Raw genomic sequence first — 26178 nt, 5'->3', positions numbered from 1 at the left:
TAAACTATACTTTTTGACAAATTAGGGGTTTAAGCTGTGATGACTCTGGGTTGGCATCATTATTTCCAACCCACATTTATATTTATTTGCTTTTCTAAGTTGAAATCTGGGCAAATACTCATTTATCATTACTCAGTAGTTTCCAAAGGAAGTACAGATTTATGATATTCCTGGTCAGACTCTAAGAGAGGTTAAACTGGGGAGGAAAATAAAATTACCAGTAATTAAATTTACAGGCAGGTTTGCCATCTAAAGCAGATTTATTGCCTCGTAGTGAAAGATAGTTGAGACACTTTCAGATAAAGTGAATCCATTTTTACATGATATAGGTATTATATATTGCTGTTTCAATTTATATAATTAAAATGATATCATTGCACTTTGAGGTTAATGGGATACTCAACTGAAAACCATACGTCCTGAGCAATAAAATAACAGCACTGCAGTGTCGGCTCTTTGGTTAAAAGCTGATGCAGTATTTCAGCACCGTTAGATTGCATTCCATCTTTTAAGGATCTTTAGAACAAGTAAGAGACAAAGACCCTCACAATTAATACAAGCATACTCTTGAATGTTGCCTTTTTTTTTTAAGAAAGAAAAGGATTAGTAAGTATCTATATACAGTGCTTAGGATAAACATAGTTGACAATTATTTTTATCCTACCTCTTTTTTTTATATTTCACAAAATGCTTCATTTTAGAGTTACAGGTTTGTTTTAAATTGAAAATAATTGAGCTCTTTTAAATATAAAATTACAAACTTTCTTTGATCATAATATTTCACAATTTTCCTATCTAAATTATAGGTAGGTAATGTCTCTCTCTCTCTCTCTCTCTATCTACAATATCTATCTATATATATATACATATATATATATATCCATGTTAGCATATGGTAAGCTTCTCTTCTCTCTCTCTCTCTCTCTCTCTCTCTCTCTCTCTCTCTCTCTCTCTCTCTCCCTCCCTCCCTCCCTCCCTCCCTCCCTCCCTCCCTCTCTCCCTCCCTCCCTCTCCTTCTTTCTGTCACACCTGTACATATATTTAGAAAGTATATTTATTATTTAATATTTATTTAGCTCTATATTAGTACAGAATACATATGTGGAGAAAAAGCAGTGAGAGAAAAGCACGTATTCCCACCTTGTAAAACAATTGTATCTCAAGTTCAAAACAAATCAAGAGCTGTTTCTATCATCTGTACAAATTCTGTAAGCATGAGCAAAAGAATATATCTTGTATTACAGAGCTGTCATTGGTTTATAGAGGTAAAATTAGGGAAAGAACACATAATCCAATATACAAAGTTGAACCAAAACAAAGAAGTCTTTGAAGAGAGTGTGGTGTCTGAAAAGATTCAAGATTCTCTAAGACAGTAGTCAATTTCTGATGGCCATCGACTAATCATTGGACTTCTGTTATATCCTATATAATAAAGAGGTAATATGAAAATTGACCATCAATCCAACACACAAAATGGCCACCCCCATGTGGACACAAGATGGCCACCACAAGATGGCTGGCAAGGGAGGGCAGTTAGGGGTGACCAGGCTGGCATGGGAGTAGTTAGGGAGTGATTAGGCCAGCAGGCAGAAGCAGTTAGGGGCAATCAGGCAGGTAGGCAGGTGAGCAGTTGGGAGCTAGCAGTCCTAGATTATGAGAGGGATGTCTGAATGCCCGTTTAGGCTGGGATGGGGCCTAAATGGGCCATTGCACATCCCCCAAGGGGTCCCAGATTGAAGAGGGTGCAGGCTGGGTTGAGGGACAACTCCACCCCATGCACAAATTTTGTGCACCAGGCCTCTAGTTAGGAAATATTAAATCAAATGCAATAATGCCACATAAATGTATTAGTCTCCTGCACAGGTAGTTATTGATTTTTGAAATTGCCTTAGAGAGTCTATTACATTCTATCAACTGAAGAGTGGTTAAACAAAATAGGGCATATACATACGATGGAATATTACTTGGCAATACAAAAATGAAGTGCAGACACATGTTATAGCACAGAGGTGGGATACGGGAGTGACTGCCAATGAGTACAAGGTCTCTTTGCGGGTAATACAAATGTTCTAAAATTAGATTATGGTGATTATTTCACAATTCCATAAATAATCTGAAAACTATTAAATTTCACAATTCAAATAGGTAATGTTTTAGCATATCAGTTGTGTCTCAGTGAAACTATTAAAGCTACTGCAAACATTTCTCTTAGTGGGGAGGTCATAATTTGTTGCCATGTGATGTTTGCCAATTTTATTGATCAATTCCTAACTTGTGGGTGTTTATATAAAGGCAGAATTGAGTACACACATTGGCATTGACTTTTCATTCAAAATGTACGTGTAAGAACAAATAGGGAGAAGAAAACAGAAATGAAACTTGCTGTTGTAAAGTATCTAGATGTTGTGCTGTAGCAGTTCTAGCACAAATGTTTCTAAAATCTTTGATGTCATTTAGTTACTCACTCATCTTGTTACTTCCTGCTAATAAGATTAGCTGAAAACTCTGCAGCCTTTTATTATTCTGGAATACCAATACAACCTCTCATTTTTCCTTCTAATTAAATGTTAAATGCAGCAAAATTCTATCTTCTTACCATTCACTCCCAATGATGTCGCCCATAAAATATCTGTGTGTCTTTGTCTTCTTGTGCTGGTTCTTTCTCAAGCATTAACTTTCTGATTCTTCTTCCAAAACATCCCCATCACGTTTCCTAAGACCCAGCTCAATGTTCTGCTCTTTCTAAAGCATTTTCTGATTTATATTCTACTTCATCTTGTTATAGCCTAATATTTTTTTACACATGTGTGTCCCCATTAGTTTGTGTTTGTTCATTATTCATCTACGCATACCTGGTCTTCCTTTTGTGTTATTTTGATGAGAAAATAGGATACCATTTTTGATATTTTTAATAAGTGAATAGTACAATTTCTGATACAAAAGCTTTGAGTTGTGTCCAGGAAATCATTATTCTCAGGTGACATCTTATTTTACTGACTAAATTATTAAACTCACACATATTGAGAGCATTACAGTATTTTTAAAATATCAGCTGAGACGGAGTTTAGATTAAATAAAGGCTTTGATGACTTTTCCTTTTAAAATGTGTGGTACCTATACTTACACAATCATTCCAACTTTGCTATTTCTATTTCCTTTATCTTATTAATCTCAGTAAAGGTGTTTGGACCTCCAAAAGAATATTTTTTACCATATATTTAGGAAACCCAAAGAATAAGTACATCATAGTCTTAATTTGCCAGATAGAAGATGACATTTCATATAAGATATCCTAAGAGAGACATCAAATATCTGTTAAGTAAGTAATTTGCTTGAGAACCTAAATGTCATTAAGTATAGTACTAACTTGCTATTCAATTACAGACATTTTTACTTATGCTTTATTGGCCACATCCAGGCACTGTATTGGGCACTAGGGAATAATGATGAATTATTCAGTAGCCATTTTCAGGGAACTTTCAACTCCAGTGGGATGTGTCAACGAGTAATGTAGCAATCACCAACCAGTATATCAGTTAAATATAACATGTTATAAGAACATGAGTAAGGGAGCCTGCTTCATAGGCTATTTCAGAGAAAATGAAGCAAGGCTATTTAAGGGCTGCTCCAAAGGCAGAGTAGATTTAACTAAGTGAAGGACAACATGAAAATATTTGAGGCTGAGAGAAATGGATATATAAAGGTTTGACAGGAAAAGAATATATGAGTAAAGTAGATTGTGCATGCATATATATAATATATCCTGTGAATCTATATGTAAGCTAAAGAAACTTTATCATATATATGTATATATATATGTATATATATTATATATAATCATTATATTGTACACATGAAATGAATAAAATGAATATGTCAATTATACCTCATTTGAAGAAATAATATAACTCCATAGCTAAGTTTTTGTTTTGTTTTGTTTTCAGTATCATCTACCATCCCCAACACTCCAGGCAATGACAAAATGAAATACTCCTTCTTTTTCTATTTTGGGGACTGTGTATATTTTTTATTGATATATTTATCAGTTCAGTCATATAATAATCACCTTACTAGCCTTCTTTCCATCCCAAATATGAACTCCTTGAACACAGTGTTATTTTCATCATTTATTTATAAGAACTAGAAGTGTGTTCAGCACACACTGCCCTCAGTACATAATTCCTGATTTGAATTGAATTCAACTGATGGAAGTGCAGGAAAGTGACATGTGTGAATGCCTTTGGGTGCCAAGACTGGGCAAGGCGCTTCACTCATCACATAGAAAGCATCAGACCCTCCAATCCCTGAAGTACCCATGGCACAGGAATGTTTGGTAGTGTTTCTAGAGTTAGAGAAAAGAAAACCTGATTGAGAAAAATCTCAGTAATTTAGCCGAGATCACATGGTCCTATATTTTTATGGAGTAGAGTCAAGGATTCCAATTCAAACCCAATTCCAGGCCTGTCCCAGTGTACCACCTTCCAAATACCAGGCCATCTGGGGGTGGGGAGTGAAAGGAGGTGAGGCCATTGTGGTTATTTCTGTGCTCAGAGGTGACAAAAAAACAACATGGTTTATTAGCTCAATGGCCCTTCTCATGAAAAACATAGATATGGGAGGTTATATTTTTATTTGTTGCCATACACTATCTTTTATTACCTGATGACTCTAACCATTTAGGTAACTCCTTCGTGAATGCACTTAATAGGAGTACTGAAAGGGAACCCACTGGGAACTTAAATATCACTTGGCAAGATTGATATGAATATACAGTAGTGCAATTACACTATTTTGAAGAAAAGAAAGAGAAAAGGGAAATTATTTACATTGTGAATTATAATTTCATGGTTAGTATCTTTATTTTAAGATTATTACATTTTAGGGCAAAACGAGTTTTTAACATGCCCTCTCAAAAGGTCCTGGAGATCAGTGATGGAGAAGGTTGCATGGTATGAATGCCCTTAGTGCCAGTTTTCTGCTATGTATATGTTACCACGATAAGAAAACTGGCCTTTTATACCCTACATATATGCCTTTCATGCTATGCATAGTCTTCTTGGCTTTAATGGCGCTTCTCATTTTTTTATTTACTATTGGTATTCACTACTTCCAACTGGATGAACATAAAGGAACACCATCTTTATAAAAGCTGGAAATACCATTGGTGGTAGATATCCTAATGAGCTACTAATGTGCAGTTCAAAGTCATTGGCATGTTATCCAGGAGACAGATTGCTGGGCAGCTCCCCGGAGATTCTCCTAGTGTTTCTGGAGAGGAACTCTGAGGTATATCTGCTGTTTAAACACCCTCCCCAGAGAAATCTTATGGGTGATCTTACAACCACACATTGAAACCACAGGGCCAGAGAGCCAGACCTCTCCAGAAGCCACTTCTTGTACAAGGCGGGACAGCTGTGGCTAAGTGTATGAGGTTTGGAGGACAGCAGAGCCAAGTTCGAATCTCTGCTCCTCTAGCTTACTAGCTCTTTGAGCTCAGGGAAATTGTATAATCTCTGTAAACCTCAGTTCCTTGTCTTTAAATGGGGATAAAAAGTGCATCCTGATGTGATTATGTAAACAAATAAATCGAAGCCTGATAGTCATTGCCCAATATAGATTAGTGTTGAGTATCATCTTATTTCATCTATTCTGAAGTACACAGTTATTACACTTAAATATCTGTGGAGTCTCACAGTTGTCAGTTGGTTGTGTAAAGGGCTTTATGACACTTTTTATTAAGAGTCATTAAGCCCTTTACACAACTAACTGACAATTTAAGATTCCACAGAAAGCACAGTGTTATCAATTATATTAGGGATTAGAAGAAAAATAGATATTTATTTGTTACTACTAGAATTTGCTACAGGCTCTCAGTGACAAAACACTTTTTAGTGGGGGAACAGCCCCAGCAATCCCTAAAAAGAGACCATTCATACATCTATCAAGGAATGATAAAAGAACCTATTCTGTGTAGAATGGTAGGAAGACCTGGAAAAGAAAGGATATATGTAGAAGAGACATCCCCGTTTTTTAAGAAGCAGCAGTCAGGTGGGTGATCAAAAGCATCATAAAGGAGACAGAATTATCACAGAGCCATGAGTATATCAGATTAGGTGCTGTCAGTGAATGCCAAGGAAGAAAGGAAGGAAGGGAGGGAGGGAGGGAGGGAGGGAGGGAGGGAGGGAGGGAGGGAGGGAGGGAGGGAGGGAGGGAGGGAGGAATAGAAGTGGGAGTGAGGAAGGAGCATAGATGACATTCCCACTTTCACATGTTAAAATTGTGAGTACACTGAGCATCGGGGTCAACGACCTGCAGATGTGAAGTGTGTCGATACGTACCATCTGAAAGATGATTCCTGTATGTAGTGCATAGTTCTATTCTTGCCATGCTCAGAGGCTTGGTAATCTGTGTTCCTCTTTCTGATCTCTTCATTGAGCTCTAGTTCCTGATCTCCAGCATTTTGTGAAACATTCCCTTTCACTTCCCCTGAGCTGCATGATACCAGTATATCTGAAAGCCCTCTTAAAAGACCGGTTTTCTCTCCTGATTTTCCTCATTGTGTCTATAATACTCATCAGGGCACCAGGCACAGTCTTATATTCAATATTGCTGCCTCTAAGGCATGTTGCCCTGTTTTTGTCAATTTTTCCTACAGGACTTCATTATCTTTCCCCACCTCCCTCAAGAAGGCCTATCACATGTCAGGTGTTCTGTAGAAACAAGATGAATAAAATTCATGCCTTTCTAATTTTTTGAGGGAACTCCATGCTAATTTCTATAGCAGCTGTGCCAATTTACATTCACACCAACAGTGCTTACGGATTCCCTTTCCTCACATCCTCACCCACACTTGGTATCTCTTATCTCTTTGTAAAGCCATTGTAGCAGATGTGAGGTGGTATCCCATTGTGGTTTTAATTTGTGTTATTTGTATATTGATTTTCAGTATATTTTCCATGTATCTGTTAGCATTTGCATGATGGTGGAAAATTATTTAGTTTGTTTGCCTACTTTTCATCAGATTTTTTACTTTTTTTATTTATTTTTTATTTTTTGCTATTTAGTTATGTGTGCTTTATATATTTTGGATATTAAATCCTTATCAGATATGTGATTTGCTAAAACTGATGTAAGTAACTTACCCTTTATATTTTCTTCTAGAAGTTTTATGAATTCAGGTCATTTGTCCAAGTCTTTAATACATTTTGAATTGATTTTTGTGTATGGTATAATATAGATATAATTTCATTCTTTTGTATGTGGCTCTCCAGTTTTTCCAACATCATTTATTAAAGAGCTATCCTTTCACTCTGTTTTGGTAAACTTTGTGTCAAATTAATTGACCGTATATGGACAGGATTATTTCTGGACACTGTTCTGTTTCATTGATCTGTGTGTCTGTTTTTAATGCAATGCCATACTGTTTTGATTACTGTAGCTTTGTAATATAGTCAGATTCAGGGAGCATGATGCCTTCAGCTTTGCTCTTCTTTATGAAGATTTCTTTGGACATTCAACCTCTCTATTTTTTTGTCCAGTACAAATTTTAGGATGGTTTGTTGTAATTCTATGAAAAATGCCATCGGAATTTTGATAGGGATTATACTAAATCTGTAGATTGCTTTGGGTAGTATGGACATTTTGACAATATTAATTCTTATAATCCATGAGCATGAAATACTTTTCCATATTTGTGACCAATATATCACAAAGCTATTCTAGTCTTCAATCCCAGCTTTCTAATTACCTCATTTGTCTTCTCCAAAAATTTTTTTGCCCTTTTTGAATTTTGTTATTTCCTTAATCAGAAAATTTAAGGGGCTTTGAGCTCTCCCCAATATGGCATTGAAGACCTTATATTTTGACCTGAGATCAACTCTCAACTTTATTACTCAATATTCTCCAAGTAGAATCTCCTAGTTCACTGGAGACCTATCTTTCTCCACCAACACTGCTCAATATGACTTCACTGCTCATTGTCCCTGCCTGCTCTAAAATTTAATTTCCAGTTTTATCTTCCTAAAAATCAACTCCAATCAAGCCACTTCCCTACTTTGGAATACATTTTTACACTCTATTGCCTAGTGATATAATTACAGTCTATCCTTGGCAGCTCCATCTCACTAACTCAGTAGTTCTGACTCATTCCTCTTGTTCCACACAGTTCACAGAACATTACCATAAGTTATGTTTCACTTTTTTTTTTTCTGTAATCTTCAGGGAACAAAGCAAATACACTCAGGGCCACGTAGCATTTCCTAGTGGAATAATTGTAACATATAAATAATCAACATCTCTGTAGTGCTTTTTATGTGGCAGGTATTTTGAGCATTTTTTAAAGTATAAATTCATTGAATCCACCTAACAGTCGTAGAAGGTAGACACGATTATTGTTTCATTTTACAAGCAAAGAAACTGAAACACACACAAAAAAGCTATACAGTCTTCCCAAGGTCACATCCTATATAATAAAAGCTTAATATGCTAAGTGTCAGACCATTTGTTCAACTATTCTGCCAGTAGTTATGACATGCACTGACCACCAGGGGGCAGACGCTCCAACCAGTAGGTTAGCTTGCTGCTGGGGTCCAGTGGATCAGGACTGGGTGAGATGGGCCAGACACGCCCTGGAGCCTTCCCTTGGTCCCTTCCCAGGCCCCATCATGCAGAGGTGGAGTCCCTCAGCCTGGCCTGCACCCTCTCACAATCCGAGACCCCTTGGTAGGTGTTGGAGAGCAGGTTTCAGCCCTATCCCTGCAGGCCAGACCGAGGGACCCCACTGGCACACAAATCCATGCACTAGGCCTCTAGTGGTTAATAAATGGCAGAGCTAAAATTTAATCTCTGATAGTCGAGGTCTGCAGTCTATGCTAGTAATTCTTCTGGCATCCTGCCTCTCTCCTTGGATTCCTGCCCCTCATCACCTACCACCCCTTCCTCATTACTGCAGGCTGAGAATTACCGAACTCAATCATTATTATCCAGATTCAAAAAGTTCCCATTGTATTTTGAAAGTGGCTTGAATCCATCAATCCTCCAATGACTCTTAGTACTTCTATGACCTTCTAGATCACCTTTCTCAGGTATCACACATTGCCTGTTCACACAAAACCAGGTATCACACAATATTAATTTTGTGGCCATCAAACTGGGTGATATATATCAAATCTCTCTAACTCATAATGGACACTGCAACTTGCTCTTCTGATTTCCCAATTTTGTTTACAGTCCCCAGAACCTAAGTTTAAAGTCACTTCTGTCTCCTCTCACACTTGCCTAATCCGTATTCACAGACAATTTACTTCTAAGTTTTGGTTCTTCATGTGTTTCTGATACCACTGGTTATCTTCTCCACGTTTTCTATCTACAGCGAGAGATGCCTCACCCATTAACTGGCCCAGGGTAAGCAAGCCATGTGTTCATGGTTCTTACATTGCTTGAGATTCTCACTACCTTTTTTCCAGCCAGCGCAAAAGTCTTGTATGTGGCCTTCAGAATGTGAGTCTTTGACTCCAGGTATTGGTTGCCAGTTTATTGTATCAAAGGAAGAACTTCTGTCCTGTTTCTGTCCATTACCCTTCCATCCCCACCATTGCTAAAACAAGAACTCTCTCCTTAATTGGTACCAAAAAGTCTACACCATTGATTTGTCCTTCCAATCTCATCTCCCATTACTCCACTCTAAACAAACCTGACCAAAAGCTACTTCCATAAATGTTCTCTTTGTCCACCTCCATATTCTTGCCTGTGCAATTTATTTTACTGGAAGCTCTGACCCTCACCCTGCCCTCTACCTTTACATCTTACCACACTGACCTTGCCTTTCTTCTTACTCTGTTTTCTTACATTTTAGATCTCATTTGGCAAGGAGCATGATCTTTACTGGATTTGAAAATTCCTGAAGCCAGGAATGGGCTTTACACAGTTCAGCTATCCTAGCAACATCTTCCAGTTTCTTACACATATTCAATAAATGTGTTGGTTAGAAATAACGGCTAATCCCCACTTGATTCTATGTAGAAAATACAAGTCATTCTTCTAACACCATCTTACCCATCGTTTTGTGAATGACATAAATCAGAGGCTAGAATGCGTTAAGAAAAAGCCTTCTAAATTCTAAGCCACAGGAAGGACACATTGAGATTGATTAAGTGGCTCCTGGTATCACCTTTAAATTCCCTAACCCTGGACTCAATATTTATCTGTTTTTTCTGTTCATTTACTTTAACAATGTCTCATCATTCAGCACTGATGCCTGACATCCCTGAAATTTAGTTCCTTTCCTGTAAAACCAGGACGATAATACCTGCTTTACATGATGGTTATGGAGATTAAAGGAAATATAGATCGCATTTGATACTCTATTTTTTCTTAAAATTAACTATTGAGCCAAAACTGGTTTGGCTCAGTGGATAGAGCGTCGGCCTGGTAACTGAAGGGTCTCAGGTTCGATTCCGGCCAAGGGCATGTACCTTGGTTGCAAGCACATCCCCAGTTGGGGGTATGCAGGAGGCAGCCAACCCATTTTTCTCATCATGGGTATTTCTATCTAGCTCTCTCTCCCACTTTCTCTCTGAAATCAGTAAAAATATATATTTTAAAACTTAACTATTGAATACAGTAGGCACTGAAAATGTGTTAAGTAATTTCCTCCTGTCATGAGTGACCATGCCCACTTCCCTGAAGAAGCCTGGGATCCACACTGGAGTCTCCTGCAGAGTGAGCTAGCACAGGCAGAGACCTCATAGAACTGTTGGGAAGTGATGCACACAATCCACACAGACACCACTGACCTGAGGGGAGGAAGGAGCCTCTTAAACAGACAGTTGCTCACTCTTTTGTAAAAAGAACAGACTGGTAAGTGTTTGCAGATAAAACCCTTCCCTGGCCTAGAATTCTGCCTAAAACCAAAAAAAAACTAAATCAGAAGGACTGAAATCAAAACTAAAATCAAATTCAGAAGGAATTGGTTCTGACTGCAGTCCAGTGATCTTCAGTGCTTTTATGCTTCACATAAAAATATCCCCTGCCTTTCCCCCGACTCCATGTCTCCCCATTGGAGACTGAGACCCTGGGATAAATTGTGCCTAGAGACTGGGAGAGGTGAGCCCGCATGTGGTGAAGGAAATGGCTCTGGCTAGCTGGCTGGGAATGGATTGGATTAATAGCGATACAACAGTAGAGCCACTACTGCTGGTTTTCAGGGAGCTTATTTATAGATTCAAATTTGCTTGAATTCTATCTTTTGTCCCTCTTCATTTCTTATTTCTGATTTTTTTTCTTTCTCCAATATCTCTCTTTACCTCCTCCTTGCTCAGTAGCCTCCTTTGAACACTGTTTCTCTTAACAGGACTTTCAAATACGCATAGTTAACTCCCTGTCATTAAACAAAGTAAGGAAGTAAACAAGGTAAGGAAGTTGTTCTCAATTAAAGACAAGCTGGAAAAATAAGGGCTTCTTAAGGAAATGAAGCTTTATCACTCTTAGGGATTTCCCAAAACAGTTGGCAGCAGTGACAGAACCACCGTGCTTAGGGAATGGGTAGCTGCCTGGACTTCCACATGAGCACATACTCCACATTTACTGTTGGAAACAATGTATGTGGTTTTGCTTCCTTTGTGGTTTTTGTTTTGTTTTTTTTTTTTTTGTTTTTTTTTTGTATTTTTTTTTTTTTTTTTTTGCTAAGAACTTTCCTCTTTAAATAGACTAATATTTATTTCTTTACAAATTGCTTAGCAAACATTTTTTTTGAACACTGGATAGTGGGATATAAATACAAATCTTAGTTATTTAAAACAGTGTTAATGAGGTCAAGACCACACACTAAATCTTTCCATCTGCCAGTTATACTTATGCTGGGGCCATAAGTGAACAAGGAACTCTGGCCATGAGAAGCTTCAGTATGAATCTGTCCAGACATTGTTGGAAAATAGCTCTGTTTCCATCAGCTATGCTTCTTGGTTTGTAGCTTCGCATTTTTTTGTAAGCAACAGTTATCTTAAAATTTTAGTGATAATTTTAACACCATTCTGGCTATTTTAATCATTTATGTATTTGATATTTCAACTCTCTGTTATGTAGTAGTGTCGCTTAACATGAGGTAAGCATTTTCTGCTTTCCAGTGGCATTGCTTATTATGTATTTATAGCCTAATTTTTAAGGCTAATAACACTACGTGAGCACATAGAATTGCATCCGAACTCGGAATGTAAAAAAAGATCTACTTCATGAGATGAGTGATTTTTTTGTTTTTACTAACTTCTCATAACAACTTAGAGTGCTTTTCTCTTTTGATTAAAATGTATTTCTCAATTAAATTAAAATGCAAATATAGACAGGCTGTGTTTATGGTTATAGTAGAATTATTTAAAGAAGGTTTTAATCCAATTTGCTGTTAATATTTCATGCAAGAACTGTTGGTTTGATTGCTGGGTTAATACTGCCATGTTCCATTTTCAAGATTACTTAAAGTGCTATGAAAACTTAATCATACTGCTCAGATTTTATCAGTTTTTTCTCTCTTTGCTCTTGGATGTTAAAATGGACTGCTTTCCTATATGCTTTATAAGTTATGTAGAAATATCAGTGCTAATACTTCAGAACCCCTTGAAATTGGGTTATGAAAAATTTTGCTATTTATTTTAAATAAATATTTTATTGCACAGAATTGAATCAGCTCTTAAATTTAAGAGAACCGTATTCTAGAATTAATTATGCAATTAAAGATCTGGAGAAGTACTTCAACACACCATTTAGTCTAACCTTGTAATTTATACTAAAAATATAAAATGTTTGTATTAGAAATTGCATGTAATGTGATAGATTTCATTATGATGTTTTTAGTACATTTTTAGAAGTATTCTATCACTTATGAAACAAATTGATTAAATAATTAAATACATTATAGCTTGATTTTATTCTCTTTTTTTTTGTTATTTTTTAGAGACCTCAGTGAAAACCAAATCCAGGCAATTCCAAGGAAGGCTTTCCGTGGAGCAGTTGACATTAAAAATTTGTAAGTAGTGTTTTAAAAATGTGTACTGGTTTTTAAAGTCATCTTATTTTAATGTTAAATTTTTACTAAAGCAACGGTAATGAGAAGTGGTGAAAGCCCAATGTATCTTTATGCTTGACTAAGAGAGCTTGTAAAGTAAGTTTTATATTGTTTTCACAAATTATTGGAAAGAATTCTCATTTAGATGTCTTGAATCTGAACTTGTTATCAAATTCATTCTTCAAACCTTGTGATGAATCTTGTTAAATCAGAGAAGTGATTTGATTAAAAGGTATTTGCAATGTATTTTCTGCCTTTTACTGTCATCTTATTTCAATAACTCCCTTTTAAGTTGTTACTGGTGTTTATTGGATATGCAGACTATAAAGTGTATTTTCCAGAAAGAATAGATAATATTTTCTGTTTAGAGATACCTGCAGCCTAGAGATATAGCTTTCTAAAATAGCTTTTAGATCACCATTTTCATCAAACACCAACAATGTGAGAGGAGAAAAATTATGCATTTCCCTTTGTGTGAATATTTTTCTTACATCTATTTCTTTCATATGTTTATGGAAGAATATATGCATAACCTTCTTTAAAAGTAACAAGAAAAAGAATACTGCTTTCTGTATGTTCCCTTGATTAATCTTTAAATGTTTGTTCTAAGCGCCTGTGGCTCTGATGATATTTATTGGATTTAAAATCTCAGTGGCAATACTAATATTGCCAGTATATAATTTTATACATTTTTAAAAACCATGTTATCCTTTGAAAATGATGGTTTCGGGTTGACTGTGAAAGTGAGGGCATAAAATGTTTCTTTGTCCTTTGCATTAGCTTGAAATGTAGGGGGAGAGAAGCCCCTGAGTGCTGAGATTAACTATCAGGAATTCCATACTTTTAGCTGGTCATACACAGGGCAGGGGCTGTGTCAAGAATTAATGTCCATTTGGAATTCTCCATGGTGGGATCCAACATTTTTTTTCAATAGGGAAAGTGAGACAGATGTTCTTCCTCGTCAAAGAGGATGACTGCTTATAATGCTACATGTCTTGGCTTCTATATATCCTCTCTGATGTAAGTGGTTTTGTTTTAAATGTGTAGTTTCTATTGTACATGTGCACATTTAAGCAAAGAGAAAAATATAGGCTTCTGGGTGTAACTGTGTAGAGCCACTAAAATCCTGGCCGTAGTTATTTATGAGTATTTACATGTTCAAAGGATTCTATTTGCTTTCTCTTTATCTTCTTTAGCTTGGACTCAGGGAAGTCTTCCTGTAGACTCAGTGATGCAGAGTGTTCCAAACTGCCTCTGTATATTATGTTGGAACATAAAGATCCCATGTAGCACCTACTCAAGTTGCCTATTTGTCACTGTAAAAGGATAGTAATGGCTACAGTTGACCACCCTTTGGGAATGCACTTACAATCTTACCCTAGTATTATCTTTAAGTCCTTAAAACAGGTGGCTTTTACTTCTTAGGAAATATATTCAAGGAATCCAAGACCATAAGTAATCCTTCTGCCAAATTTAAGGATACAGTTTAGAACAGGATGCAGGTCATGGTGAGATTCTTGCTAATGTCCTCTTCACTTATCCTTAAAAAAATATGATTTTAGAAGTTTAGAGATAACAAAAAAGTGAGATGCTAACCAGTGTGCTGAATGGAATGCATTATTGACTTAGTCCGATTTTGGAAAATATTTTTTCCCTATATGCATTATCCCCCACCCACACCAAAATTAAAGAGAGTTATTATGTATTCCATGAGATGAAATTAGTCCTGGAGTCTCAGAATCTTTTGGTATTTATTAGATTTGTAGCTATGACAAATTAGTAAACTTCATATAGCCTTAGTTTTCACTTTTATAAAATGAACATAATGATTGCTTGGTTTTGTTGTGAGTATTGGGGGGAAGATATATAAAAGACTGTTTATAACAGTAAAATGCTATGAAATAGAGTGATTTTCATTCTGCCAATACTCACTAATCAATGGCTAGAAGTTAACCTTGGAAAAGATACAGTAAGAAGACAGAAAACATGGCATTTGCAATATTAGTAATGGATAAGAGACCCACGTCTATTGTGGATTATTTAGACATGAACTACAGAATGGAAAAATAAAATATATCAGAAAGTGCTGAATGACTCACCCAAGATGCTGACATTAAGTGCTATAGGTGCTAAGGAGAACAAGAGCTAAAAAGGATTGCTTGAAGTTATTAGGGAATTCTGTAGGAAAGAGTTTATAAAGAAAATATAAAGGAATCTTCAGAGAGGTTGGTTTGTATTCATAAGTAGTGGCAAGAGTGGGATAGAGGAAGTCAGAATTTACTAAAGAGGCCATACAAAGAATTTATTCCCACTACTTTTACTGCCTTTCATGTAACAACAGGAAAGACCATCAGAGCAATGTTGAAATACCACAATTCATTTTTAGGGTTATTTACTTCATTAGGCTCATAGCTACAATCATGAATTTTACTGTGAAAAGAGGTTTTTTGTAATTAAAATATAGTTCAAACTACATTGTTCAAAAAAATGTCTGGTTTCATGGGTCTTTATTTGAAGTTCAGTTTTCTCATTAAAAGTTAAAAATATATCTGGTAAAATATGTTTAATATGAGGGTAAACTTGAATTGATAATATTAAAGGCACAACCACACATTATCAAGAAATGCCTCACTAAAGGCCAAAGATATCGACATTCATAATAGTAATAGTCAGTGTGGGAAGGAGAGGTACAGGCATATTTGTATTCCAGGGTATGCAATTCTGTATGGTACCAGGATGGCTACTGTTCCGGGTCATTGACAGTGAAAAAGGAAAAAACACGAAGGTTACACAGGAGAAATATGTGCTTAGGTTGCATCAAGATGGTATTTTGTTTAGCACTAAAAGCCAGTCTGAGGCACTGTTATTGGGCTTATTGGATTTACCACAGCCAGGTCTTATTCAGAGAAAATTCCAGTTATTAGGAGACTTTCACTGGAAGGACTTTCTTTAATCGGGTGGATTGGCTAACTGTGCTCAAGGCAGCATCCGGACAGTATGAAACTGATGCTGTGGAAATTTTGCAGATTAGCGGGTCTGAGTCCTCTTCCTGCAGGCAAGCCAAACGAACACCGTGCCAGACAGAGGGACATTTATCTTGCTCTTCAGCATCTCCGGGTTGGACTTCCCATGCCCTTTTGGCATTTCGCTATTAATTCCTCAACTGGATTAAAATTCTTTATATTTTATTTTATTACCTAAGTTTCTATGGCTGCAATAGAAACCACTTGCTTTTTCCTGATGTTTTAGATGGTAAGATCTGAGAATAACAGGATCATATTAAAATACCACCTAAATTATAGTGTTTTTAATAGTCCCTGGCAGCACTTTTCCATAGGATTCACATCTGTGTTTTCAAACTCCCCAATCAAGTATGAATTAAAGTATTGATACCATATCATTACCAATCCAGGCCTCACCAAAATGATAATCACAGCTGATACCAGTTTTTTAAAAATCAATTTTGCATATATTTCATGTACTTAACACTGATCCAGTAAAGCTTTCACTGCCTTCTGATCAAATCTTATACAAAGACATGTTACATTATGCTACTGTGTGTTTTTTTTAAGCAAGGATTTACGAGATTTTTTCATTTAATTGAATAATGTTGAATAATTTAGGGGAATATTCAAATTAAACCTTGCTTTATTGCTGAGCCTTGTAAGCTTATTCTCTAAGCATGTACTTTCTGAGTATAAAAATCCTTCCAAAATCTCTTGTGTTTATAAGAAAACACCCCAAGTCATGGATATTCTAGGATTTAAATGAAAAAAGAACAAATATACAAACTTTAAAATTAAGCATATTGCTAGTTGTTATTCATATCATAAAAGCAAACTATCATACTTTGCCATTAGTTTATTTAGTGAGTTCAAGATGGATACTTAAAAATAATTAAATTTCAACAAGCATTATTTCTGCTATACTGTGTAATATAAATCACACCTGCCTTTTTTCTAATTTCATTTTGCAGTACATCCTCCTCCAAATGTACAGCATGTTCCAGTGAAACTTTACTTTTCACTCTTTGTAAATAAATACGTTCCCTTCCATTTGCTTGCATTATCCCAAATCCATTAACCCTCCACATGGTAAACTTACCATCATTTTCCAAGAAAACTGCCTCTTGGTAAAAAGTATATTATGGAAAATATTACATTTATCCCTTTTTTTTTAACATGCATTAATTGATAGACAAGGGCCTGCGTTAAAGAGGATCTAGCTTGGTTCTCTTTGAGTAAGTCATGTATCATTTGGGAAACAGATATGTATGGCCATGGCATTTAAGGAAACAAATTACCCAATTTGAGTTGCAATGATTATTGGCAATAAGAAGATTTGGCAAACAGAAGTGTTGATTTATATTGGTATTATATATTTTCCATACAAATGCAAAACTGAATTTAGCTTTGTCACATAACTTAAGCCAGAATTGTAAAATGTCTACTCTAATTAGCTAGTTTACATGTTTAGGGCAAGACGTTGCTTTTCATACTTACATACTTATTAAATAATTATCATACAAATAAAATCTACTGACATCAAATTGAAATTAGACCCCGGCTCTTTTCTAGAGTGTTTTCCATAAGATGAGACTGAGAAGGGGAGATCAGTTTCTCTTTCAAGGGGTCTACTGTCCTTATCGTTGGATTAGATGCCACAGGTCTTCAGTGAGACATAAAACCATCTGAACAAACATATAGAGATGACTCTCCATTTAGATAGAGTAAATTGAGTTTTATATTATGAGGCCCAGAGCTCCCCTTAACACCCAGAAGGCTGTCTATAGACATAAGAGATAAAGAGCTGCTGTTGGATTCTTGAATGTGAAATATATCAGGAAGATGCCACTAGAACTGTCCATGGGAACTGTCCGTGGTCCTGCAATTTTCCTGGTTTATACTCAATCTAAAAGCACACTGAATTCTGTGATAATCCCCAACTATGCTCAACTGTGCTACCAACAACCTCTCCAAATTTGCTTTTGTTGATGATGGCATTCTCTCATGTAACAATGAATATTTACATCCTCATAAACACTTTCCAAAACAAATAAAATACAAGAATGTCTGATTAATTGGGAATCCAACTCACATATGTACAAAATAAGAATTGGCCTCATTTTGCTGTGGTGTTATGTTGTACAGGAGACAGGCCAGCCCTTTAGGTCCCTACATTCCTCAACACTGACCAGCCTCTCTTTGCTATCTGTATACTACTCAATGGCCTGCAAATTAAATTTTGATCTGCATTCCATGTTCTCATTAGGTAATTTAAGATTGCAGGCAGGTTTATTTTTACAAAGCGTTATTTTTCATCCCATCATTATCTGGTTTAAAATCATTCAGTGTATTGCCTGGCCAGTGTGGCTCAGTGCTTGAACTTCGACCTATGAACCAGGAAGTCTCAGTTCCATTCCTGGTCAGGGCAGATACCCGGGTTGTGGGCTTGATCTCCAGTGGGGTACATTCAATTGTTCTCTCTCAACATTGATGTTTCTGTCTCTCTCTCCCTCTTCCTTCCTCTTTGAAATCAATAAAAATTCATTAAAAATCATTTAGTTTATATTAAAAAAAACACTTTGTTATTGCAGCAGACTTATGGACACGTAAGAGTATTGCCATAGTTCTGCGGGGTCTATAGGAATATAGACTCTTCCCTGAGAAATAAGTGATTGTTATGAAATGTCATTGCAGCTGGTCTGTTTAGACTAGGGGTGTCGAACTCAATCAGAGAAGGGGCCAAAATCTAAAATCCAGCCTAAATCGCGGGCCGAATGGTTTACTGAACAGTCATAAACTGTCATTGTGATGGAAACGCAGCGGAGTGCAGTGATGACAGCGCGGTGCGGGCCACATTGCAAGGCCTGGCGGGACGGATTTGGCCCGCGGGCCTTGTGTTTGACACATGTGGTTTAGACAATCTAACTGCTCATAACTGACATCCATCCAGATTCCCAGCCCTCTCTCCCACTTAATCTGCACACTAGCTCTTTGCTCAAGCCCAAAATGGCCTCTCTCTAGAGAACATTCACTGTAATCATTGTAATGCCTGTGTTAAAACTGCTCTTTGATTGTGCCAATCTCCATCATAAGGAGTGCTGTTTTTATTTTTTGTCTTCCTGGAATCTGCCAGATCTTTAAGGATCAGGATTTTTCCAACCCTCACACATGCTTACTTCAGCCTACTGCAATGTCTTTCTCAGATTTTGTTTACCTCTCTTCATTTGCTGGCTTCTCCCTTGAAACTTGGTCATCAGAGATATCATTGAGGCCCCTCCCCACTTTCCCACTTTCAGAATGAGTAGCTCCTGAATCTGTGACCCTAGCCACTTATTACTGAGTGAGGGTTTCAAATGTACATAAGTTTAAATTTGAATCAAGACTTCACCAACTTTTTACTAACTACGTTTAATAAGTTATTGAAGTCTATGAACCTCAGCTTCTCACTAATAAAATCAAGATGATAATATTTACCTTTTATTTGAAGGTGTTACAAGGACTAATGAGATGGTACATATACAGTCGCTGCCAATTGCTGTGCATTGAGTAAATACCCTTGTTGGACCTCTGGTCCTGTCCAAAGCATTCAGCCAACATTTGATCCATGCTAAGTGGTCCTTGATATTTGGTGCTGTTCAGAATGCCTATGCTTAAACATCCCTGGTTTCAAATAGTCCTTCAAATGTGCTTCTACTGTTTGTTTATAGGATTAAGACATTTAAAAGTCTATTATGTTTTATTGGTCGAATAATTCCATTGTGCCTGTATTGCAATAATAACAGTCCTTGCCTGGAAGCCTGACTGGTGATGCCACATGGGTTTAGGCCAGCTATTTTTAACCTGTGTGCCACAAGAGTTTTTAAAACATGCACTATCTGATTATTTAGTCAGGGGCACTGACTTCTTTCCCCTGGATTATCAACCGAAAAAATGACAACAGCCAACACAATAATACCAGTCCCATGTAAAAGAATCAAAATTATACCTAGTTTTTATTTATACACAATTGCACAATTGCCATGACCAGTTCACTCAGTTGGTTAAAGCATATTCTGTGCACCAAAAAGTTGCAAGTTTGATTCCTAATCAGGATGTGTATCAATGTTTCTTTCCCTCGAAAAAAAAAAAGTCAATAAACAACATATCCTCAGTCGAGGATTAAAAATTAATAATAATGTAATTTTTCATTAGAGCAGCAATATATATATATATATTTATGCTATACCTCAGAACTTTAGTAATTAGTTTATCTGTGCCATGAGATGAAGAAGGTTGAAAATTGCAGGGTTAGGTACACAGTTTGGCTTGGAACCAATGTCTCTGTGAGTCTTTTGAACCAGATCAAGTGTTTGTTAATCACAACTGGCCGCAGTTATAGTCAATTTCAGTTTCCACTCCCTTTGATTATTTTGCTTAGAGTTACCAGAACATGAAGGTCAACTTGGTTGTCTTTAATTTATTTTTGTTTCCATCTCTCTTAAAGCTACCTTTGTTTCCTCCCAACAATTAACAATTGGATATACCTTCACACCATAGATTATTTCAATAAAAACTTTAATTCTTTATTCCTATGGAAAACAAAATAAAGCACAGAATGTTGTTTGAAAGATTGCAAAAAAGGTTAATTTCATAAATAATGATAGTTGTTTTGCATTCCTCAGAATGGTCCTTACGTTGGTTATTTTATTATTATTATTATTTTTTACTAATAACCAGGTTAACTCACATGTGCTTTTATGCTGAGGTAAAAGATAGAGTCACTGAAACTTCTGTCTAGGGTGTTCATTTATATGGATCAATTTAGATCATTATTATAACTTAATTAATTATAACTTAAATCTTAGAGTAGTTCTTAAACAATTGTTATTTGTATGAGATTGATATGTTTAGGCACTCTCTGGCTTGTATTTTATACATACGAGGGGCAAAAAAATAGAACAGGTCAATGCCAATATCCTTGACCCTTAACAGTATTTTTTCTTTTTCTCCTACTTCACCAGATAACTGCCACGTGTCCAAAATGGAAACCATCCCACACACCACAATATTTTGAATTTAATTTTAAAAATCATTTTGCAATGAATATTATAAAAATAAATATATCAATCACAATTTGGATGTTCTTAAATATTTTCAGCTGAAAATTCTCATGAAAAATGATTTTAAAGTTGGTCAGGGCTGCCACTTAGGAAAAACATTTTTTTTTTATAGGTGCATGTGGCGTGTGGGGATGGTCTGCCTCTTCTGTCTACAGACACTTATGGCATACAATGGGTTAATTTATGTGCTTCATCACCTTTGTTCCTAAATAGCAAAATTTAAGTCAGCTAAAATCTTGGAGTTCGCCATCTTACAATAGTCATATGAATATGAACGGATCATGTATTTTCTATAACTTAAAAAAAAAAAGATACATGAAAAACCAGAGCAAAGGCATAATAATTTATTTTGAGATATTGAGGGAACCTGACTGACTTAGAAATTATTAGAGATATTTTATGTTCACTATTGTTTCAGAGTTAAGAATAGTTTATGTTCTAATTCTTTCAAAAATCGATTAGTAATAAGATATTGAAGTGAAATATGAATTTTCTATGGGTAAGGAAAAAAACGAACTGAGGTTAATTTAGGAAGGAAAGTTTTATACATATAACTCAAACATAGCACGCTATTCAAACTTAGAAAAATTTAAAAAGGAATCCCTGAGAAACGCTTAAAAGTAACAGAATACAGCATCTCCCACTACATTTCAGAATGCCAAGTTAGCAACGGTTTATCTTTGTGCCATTTAATATAGCTATTTTTAAAACGTATATTTAGCAACGTAATATATCGTCTCTCATATCTAGAATTGATCAAAATCTGAAACTAGGCTAAATTATTTTCGGTGTTATAAATATCAGATCGGCTTTGGAAATAGGTTGTTTGTGAGGCACAGAGAGTTCCATCTCTAAATAAAGACGGTGCGTTGTCTGCGGCTAACTTTAGCAGGACGAGGGGAAAACGGGCGTCCAGAGTTATTTAGAGCACAGGAGAGGCATTGTCACGGAAGAGAATCATAGAAGGTTGGTGACAAAGAGGTCCTGAAGGTTCTCTATTCACTGTAATGTCATCATTTTTTAATGAAATTAAAGTTAAAGCAAATGCATCAAAATACACTACAGACCAGGGCTGTGAAGGATCAGATAGAGAGGAGACGTGGAATTTAAACAGAAAGGGGTTGGAGGTAGAAGAATAAAAAGATACAAAGCTCTGTGCTAGCACATGTCAGCTGAAGGTCTGAAAGAAGCTACTGGCAGTGCCGTCTAGACTATGTTATTCTTCTCAGAAAGTCAGGAAAGTGGTGGTTTGCCTCCTGCATGAAAGTGGCCCCTATGCCAGGAAATCATCCTAAAGCCATCCCAGAGTGCTTAGTGCTCTTAACATCCCCAAATTAACAGATGTCCACTTTGGCTGAACAGTGGTGACATTACTTTTTGTTGTTGTTATTGTTTGTTTGTTTGTTTGTTAATCCTTCCCTGAGGATATTTTTCCCATTGATTTTTTAGAGAATGGAAGAGACGGAGAGAGAAAGAAACATTGAAATGAGAGAGACACATCAATTAGTTGCCTCCCTCAAAAGCCCCCACTGGGCCAGGGATGGAACCTACAACCTAAGTATATGACCTTGACCCTTGACAGGAATCAAACTGGGACCCTCGGTCCGTGAGCCGATGCTCTAAGCACTGAGCAAAACCAGCTAGGGCAGTTGAGACTACTTTTTAGAGAAGAAGCGGGCGGGGGGGTGGGGGGGGCAGTCCTCTTACTAATTCCTTAATTCAAAGTAATTTCACGGCACAAGCAGAAACCTCGTCTACACGGGCTGCCTGTCTCCAAATGCATGGCTGAAAACAAATCCTTTTCTGTTTACAGAAAGCACAAGTGCCCAGGCTTTGAGAGGTAGTGGAGAAGGGAGTGAGCCCGTCGAGAAAAACGAGGTGCAGAAAAATAGTCCAGAACCCCTGAAATAAATTACACCATTGCATACTTTTGACACTGTTTATCTTGAACCCTATGCAGACAAATGGAAGTTTATGCAGACTTTCTCATGAGCAGTCATGCGGGCCCAGCTATTTCCATAAACATTTCCTTGGAGTAGAATAAAATCCACCAGCTGATGAATACATGATTCATTTTTATTTCGATTGTCCAGGCACAGGTCACATTTTTATAAAGTAACTTTGTTCTCCGAAGACAGGTGGACAGAGATAGGATGGTGACCAGAGAACTTTTAAGGAAACCTCCGGCCCTGTGAGAGCCAAATAGTCTTCACGTTTTAGCACCAATAAGTGCTAAGATTTCTGTTAGGAGTCGGAAGCATGTGACCCAGAGGTGAAATGAGCAAAGTTCCCTGCCGGGTCCTAGTGTCTGGTGGGAGACAGGAGATAGCCTGCCTTTTGGTTCTTGCAAGACAGGGTTTGCTGGAGTGCCTGCCAGTGCGCTGGCCCCCCTTTGTGGATCGTGTGCATGATTTAAAAGAAGCTTTGTCAGCACTGATTTATACTTTGACAGCTAAGGATATTAAGCTATGGGCAAACGTACCGCTCACCCTTTTACAGATTAACCTGGGGACTGCATTAGGCAAATTTGAGAGCATTAAAAGATTTTGCCAATTTGTCTGGAAACAATTTCTCTTTTGTCGTGTGTCAAGGGTAACACTTCTTGCCATTGTCCTCTCTTAAATGGCTTTGATGAATCGTCCGGGAGGTTAGAGAATCGTCGTGCAGATATATATTTAGTGCTTTAAAATAAAAAGGTTATTCACTTCATTGTTAAATGAATTTAATCTGTAAAAATCAAACGGGCTCGAGAATGTGTTTCCTTGGAACTGTAGCCGCTGTATTGTATCCTGGGTCTTCTACAATCTTCTTGAAGATAAAATCATACTTCTGCATTACTTCCCAATAAGTGGAATGCTTTGGGCTATCACAGCAGCATGAATGGAGGCTGTTATTTGGGGGAAGCCTTCATTGACAAAAGCAATAAAATTGCATCTTCTCCGGAGTTTGCCTGCTTTTTAATATGGCATGCCCTAGATTGTACCGTTTGCAAGACATCCAGAGAGCCTCCTGTATGATCTTGTCCCCTGGAGACCTTCGTGAAATGAGATGCATATTTCATGAGACATTCTGGAGGTACATAATTTCCAAAGTGAGGAATTCAAAGAGGCCCCTCCGGATTCGCTCCTTGCACCTTTCCGCCCCCAGTCGTTTTATGAGAGAAACGGTGATTCTGTGGGAATGTTGAAACAGTTGTTGTAAGAACAGACCTCAGATATGAATTGGCCCTTTGGATGAGTTTTGAGCCGGGAACAAGGACAAGAGGCATCGTACTCTGATCACAGTCCTGCCCCTGCACAGCTTCACGTGGAGCTGACAGCCCCTCTGATTATTTCATCAAACATCCTGCTTCTATCCTGAGTGCAACATTGCAATACTTTCCCTTCGCTGGAATAATAATATCGCTAAGCACCAAGCTACTAGATTTAAACACTGCTTATTAGAGAGAGGGGGGGGGGGGAAAGAAAGAATAGAACAGGTAGGATTTACTACTTAACCATTCTTTTTAACCAAGTAAATTCCTTTGTGTTGTCAATAAGGAAGTTTTAATTCCAAAAACAAGTGGCAGGAAAAAGCAGACTTAACCAAGTTTGGAGCAGCCTATTATTTTTTTCCCCCCTCCAATCTTTGAACTTGTACAAACCACAAGAAAAGATTCATTTGGTTCAATTTTGGGTTATTTACGAGGAGCTGATACAGCCTTTTAACTTTTCACCTTAGGTATAGGTAGTGTTTTCAGGATGCTGCTGCAGTCTATGTTTTGTATCGGTTTAGGCTGAAAGAAACATCTTTGAGAAAAACAAAAATGGTGATCGATTTCCTAATATTGTAAACACTTCCTTCCTGGAGAGTGGGATCACTCAGGACGGTCCCTCTCAGAAAAGTATGCCGTGTTTACAGGGCAGGGGATTCGCATAGAATGATAAACAATGCAAATTATGAGCATCGTGCAGCTTAAAATAGCACAACCGCTGGCTTGCTACGTAGATTCCTGGTTGGGACTGCGGGAAGACATATGGGACCTCATTTCTCTTTCTTGATTTGGAGTTCTCGAAGGAAAACTGCTTTTAAAGGGAGAAAAAAAAATCTAAAAGTACTCTCGCTCTTTCCTTGCCAAGGATAGTGAAATTAACATGCAGCTGGGCTCCTCTGATAAATGGATTCCGTTAGGTCACTGAGGGGGTGCGTGTGACATTAAGTGATTTACAGTCCTTTACCTTAATGAAATTGTTTCAGCAAGATGACGCTGAAAGCCCTTAATGGATAGCTTTTCTTGATGTAATGAAATTGCATTCCTATGGCATTTAATATAAGGTGCAGTTATTATTTACAGGAGCCTTCCAAGGGCTGCTATTTGCACAGACAGTTCAGAACAAAAAGAGATTTCAGTGGCAGCATGGAGGCCAGCATGGCTCGTGACATTCTTCAGCAGAGGAGTGTGTCCGGGAAAGCATTTCGGTCCCTGCAGGCAGGGCTTTCCTAGACCCTTGAAGAGACTCCCTTCCCCTCACCCTGCAAGTCTTCAGCCTTTTACGCACATTCTTCCCTCCGTTTCACAGGCAGCTGGATTACAACCAGATCAGCTGTATCGAAGATGGGGCGTTCAGGGCTCTCCGGGACCTGGAAGTGCTGTAAGTGTCTCTGATTTCTTACTCCTCACTGGAGCTTTGTGTCCGGGGGATGCTAATGTGGAAGCTTATCTGTCAGCTTAAAACCCGGGGTCAGAATGGTCTCCTAAAGAGATGCCTTACTAACTCACGGTGAAAACAGGGAAGAGTCCAAATGTGTGTGTGTGTAAAATCGTATGCAGAGCTATATGTTAAGGTAACATTGACCATGTAAGAGGGACACGCAAATGTGCACACGTAATGTCCTTGAAGTGTCTCTGCTTATGATAAACTATTCTTATTCACGGGATTTGTGGGAATTCCTAGGATTGCTAAGTCATAAGATAACATCAGTTGTATAGGAAAAGGCACAACAAAAATATAAACCTGAGTAGCTGATACCTGGGTATATG

At 37.2% G+C, this 26178-nt stretch overlaps 1 protein-coding gene across 4 annotated transcripts in view; it reads left to right on the top strand.

Annotated features, from left to right (window-relative positions):
- Window positions 1–26178, top strand: part of SLIT2 (slit guidance ligand 2) — a 328161-nt gene that overhangs the window by 174041 nt on the left and 127942 nt on the right. For all 4 annotated transcript variants that reach the window (XM_045573714.1, XM_045573712.1, XM_036419682.2 and 1 more), the window contains exons 5-6: window positions 12944–13015; window positions 25718–25789. In XM_045573714.1, the coding sequence (XP_045429670.1) occupies window positions 12944–13015; window positions 25718–25789 (144 nt within the window). The remainder of the gene's footprint in view (window positions 1–12943; window positions 13016–25717; window positions 25790–26178) is intronic.

This window comes from Pipistrellus kuhlii, unplaced genomic scaffold (genome assembly GCF_014108245.1).
Source record: "Pipistrellus kuhlii isolate mPipKuh1 unplaced genomic scaffold, mPipKuh1.p scaffold_m20_p_1, whole genome shotgun sequence".
In the NCBI taxonomy this organism is placed as follows: Eukaryota; Metazoa; Chordata; class Mammalia; order Chiroptera; family Vespertilionidae; genus Pipistrellus; species Pipistrellus kuhlii.
The sequence above is the reverse complement of the archived record's forward strand: the minus strand, read 5'-3'. Positions and strand labels throughout refer to the sequence as shown.